Source organism: Tenrec ecaudatus, chromosome 9, assembly GCF_050624435.1.
Source record: "Tenrec ecaudatus isolate mTenEca1 chromosome 9, mTenEca1.hap1, whole genome shotgun sequence".
Classification (NCBI taxonomy): domain Eukaryota; kingdom Metazoa; phylum Chordata; class Mammalia; order Afrosoricida; family Tenrecidae; genus Tenrec; species Tenrec ecaudatus.
In genome coordinates, this window is record NC_134538.1 from 38,144,852 (window position 1) to 38,147,087 (window position 2,236).

The window sequence follows — 2,236 nt, forward strand, 5'->3', positions numbered from 1 at the left end:
AGTTTGAGAATCACTGGTTTAAGCTTTCAGTATCTGACAATGCTTCAATGTTATGCATAGAATTTCAGCGGCTTCTTCCACCGAAGTGGAGACTTCTTCCTTGTCTGTTCTTAGTCTGGAAACTTCAGAAACCTGTTCACGTTGGGTGACCCTCCTGGCATTTGAAATACCAATGACGTAGCTTTTAGAATCACAGCAAACATCAACAAACTGACAGACAAGTGTTGGCAATTTTGTGGCAGTTTCCACGGGAGGCCAGCGGCTCTTTGGCACGTTCCTTGGGCTCTGCTGGCAGACAGCAAGCAGCATGGCCCCTAACCGCCAGTCTTCAAGCCTGCCGCAAATGAAGAAGCCTAAGGTGCAGGAGACCCCGGCCCCCCCCAAGGAAGAAAAAGAACAGCTGGAAGCAATTGAACATATTGATGAGGTACAAAATGAAATAGACAGACTTAATGAACAAGCCAGTGAGGAGATTTTGAAAGCAGAACAGAAATATAACAAACTCTGCCAACCATTCTTTCAGAAGAGGTCAGAATTGATCACCAAAATCCCAAATTTTGGGGTAACAACATTTGTCAACCATGCGCATGTGTCTGCATTGCTTGAGGATGAAGAGGCTCTGCATTATTTGACCAGAGCTGAAGTGACAGAATTTGAAGATATTAAATCAGGTTACAAAATAGATTTTTATTTTGATGAAAATCCTTACTTTGAAAATAAAGTTCTCTCCAAAGAATTTCATCTGAATGATAGTGGTGATCCATCTTCAAAATCAACTGAAATCAAATGGAAATCTGGAAAGGACTTGACGAAACATTCCAGTCAAACACAGAACAAAGCTAGCAGGAAGGGGCAGCATGACGGACCTGAGAGTGTCTTTACCTGGTTTACCGACCAGTCTGATGCCGGCGCCGATGAATTAGGAGAGGTCATCAAAGATGATATCTGGCCAAATCCATTACAGCACTATTTGGTTCCTGATATGGATGATGAGGAAAGTGAAGGTGAAGAAGATGAAGAAGAAGAAGAAGAAGAAGGGTTTAGAAGATATTGATGAAGAAGGGGATGAAGACGAAGGGGAAGAAGATGAAGATGATGACAAGGGAGAGGAAGGAGAGGAGGATGGAGGAGAGGATGACTAACAGAACACTAATGGATTCCAACCTTTTTAATTTTCTTCAATCCCTGGGAGCAAGTTGCAGTCTTTTTTTGTTTTTGTTTTCTTCCTCTTGTGCTCAATCACCCTGTTCTTGAGGTCTCTTTTCTCTACACCATGGTTCTCAACTTATTTGGGGGTGGAGGGAATAATGCCTTGTGCAGAATACAGTGGAAAAGAACCTCTACCCCCTTGTGTTCAAATTAATTTTTGTCCCTTCCTGTCTCAACAAAAACTATGGAATCAACACACCACCGTGCTCTGTGGGAAAACAAAACCCTCTGCTCCCTTGGCCCTGCTGGCAGCTGGAGGGTGCTCGGCCCCTGTAGCTTCTTTCCTCCTTCCTCTGTACATTGGGCTCAGAGATTACACTGTGTCTCTATGTGAATATGGACAGTTAGCATTTACCAACATATATCTGTCTACTTCTCTTGTTTAAAAAAAAAGGAAAAACAACTTTAAAAAAGGGGGTTATAGAAGGTCAGCAAAGGGTGGGTTTGAGATGTTTGGGTGGGTTAAGTGGCATTTTGAAAACATGGGCTTCTCCTTTGGCATGCTTAATTGTGATGTTTAACGGATAGCCTTGCAGTTTAAGATGACACTTTTAAAATAAAATGCTCTCCTAATGATGACTTGAGCCCTGCCACTCGATGGGAGAATCAGTAGACCCTGTAGGATCTTCTTTGGAATTGACATTCTCTATTGTAATTTTGTTCCTGTTTATTTAAAATTTTTCTTTTGTTTCACTGGAAAGGAAAGATGCTGTCTTTAACGTTAAAAGTGTACAAGTTGCTTTGTTACAATAAAACTAAATGTGTACACAAAATTTTTTTTGTAAAAGTGGGAAATTAAGCAATACTTTGGGAATCTACTTGAAATTAAAAAAAATTCACTGGTCAATGTTATTTTTTTAATATTTATTTTCTGTTACCATTAATTCCTTTAAAATGAGATGATTTTGCAATTTCAACAAAATGCAAAATTTTGAAGTGTTTTAACTGTCTTTTATAGTATTTTTATATTTTTTCGAATGTGTATGTAATATGTATAAATATTTATAATATGCATAGGTTTAAATTA

At 39.2% G+C, this 2,236-nt stretch overlaps 1 protein-coding gene across 1 annotated transcript; it reads left to right on the plus strand.

Annotated features, from left to right (window-relative positions):
- The first annotated feature begins 307 nt into the window (after positions 1 to 307).
- Positions 308 to 1,054, plus strand: LOC142456323 (protein SET-like). Its single transcript, XM_075557479.1, has one exon. The coding sequence runs from the start codon at positions 308 to 310 to the stop codon at positions 1,052 to 1,054; it is 747 nt and encodes a 248-aa protein (XP_075413594.1).
- The last annotated feature ends 1,182 nt before the right edge of the window (positions 1,055 to 2,236 follow it).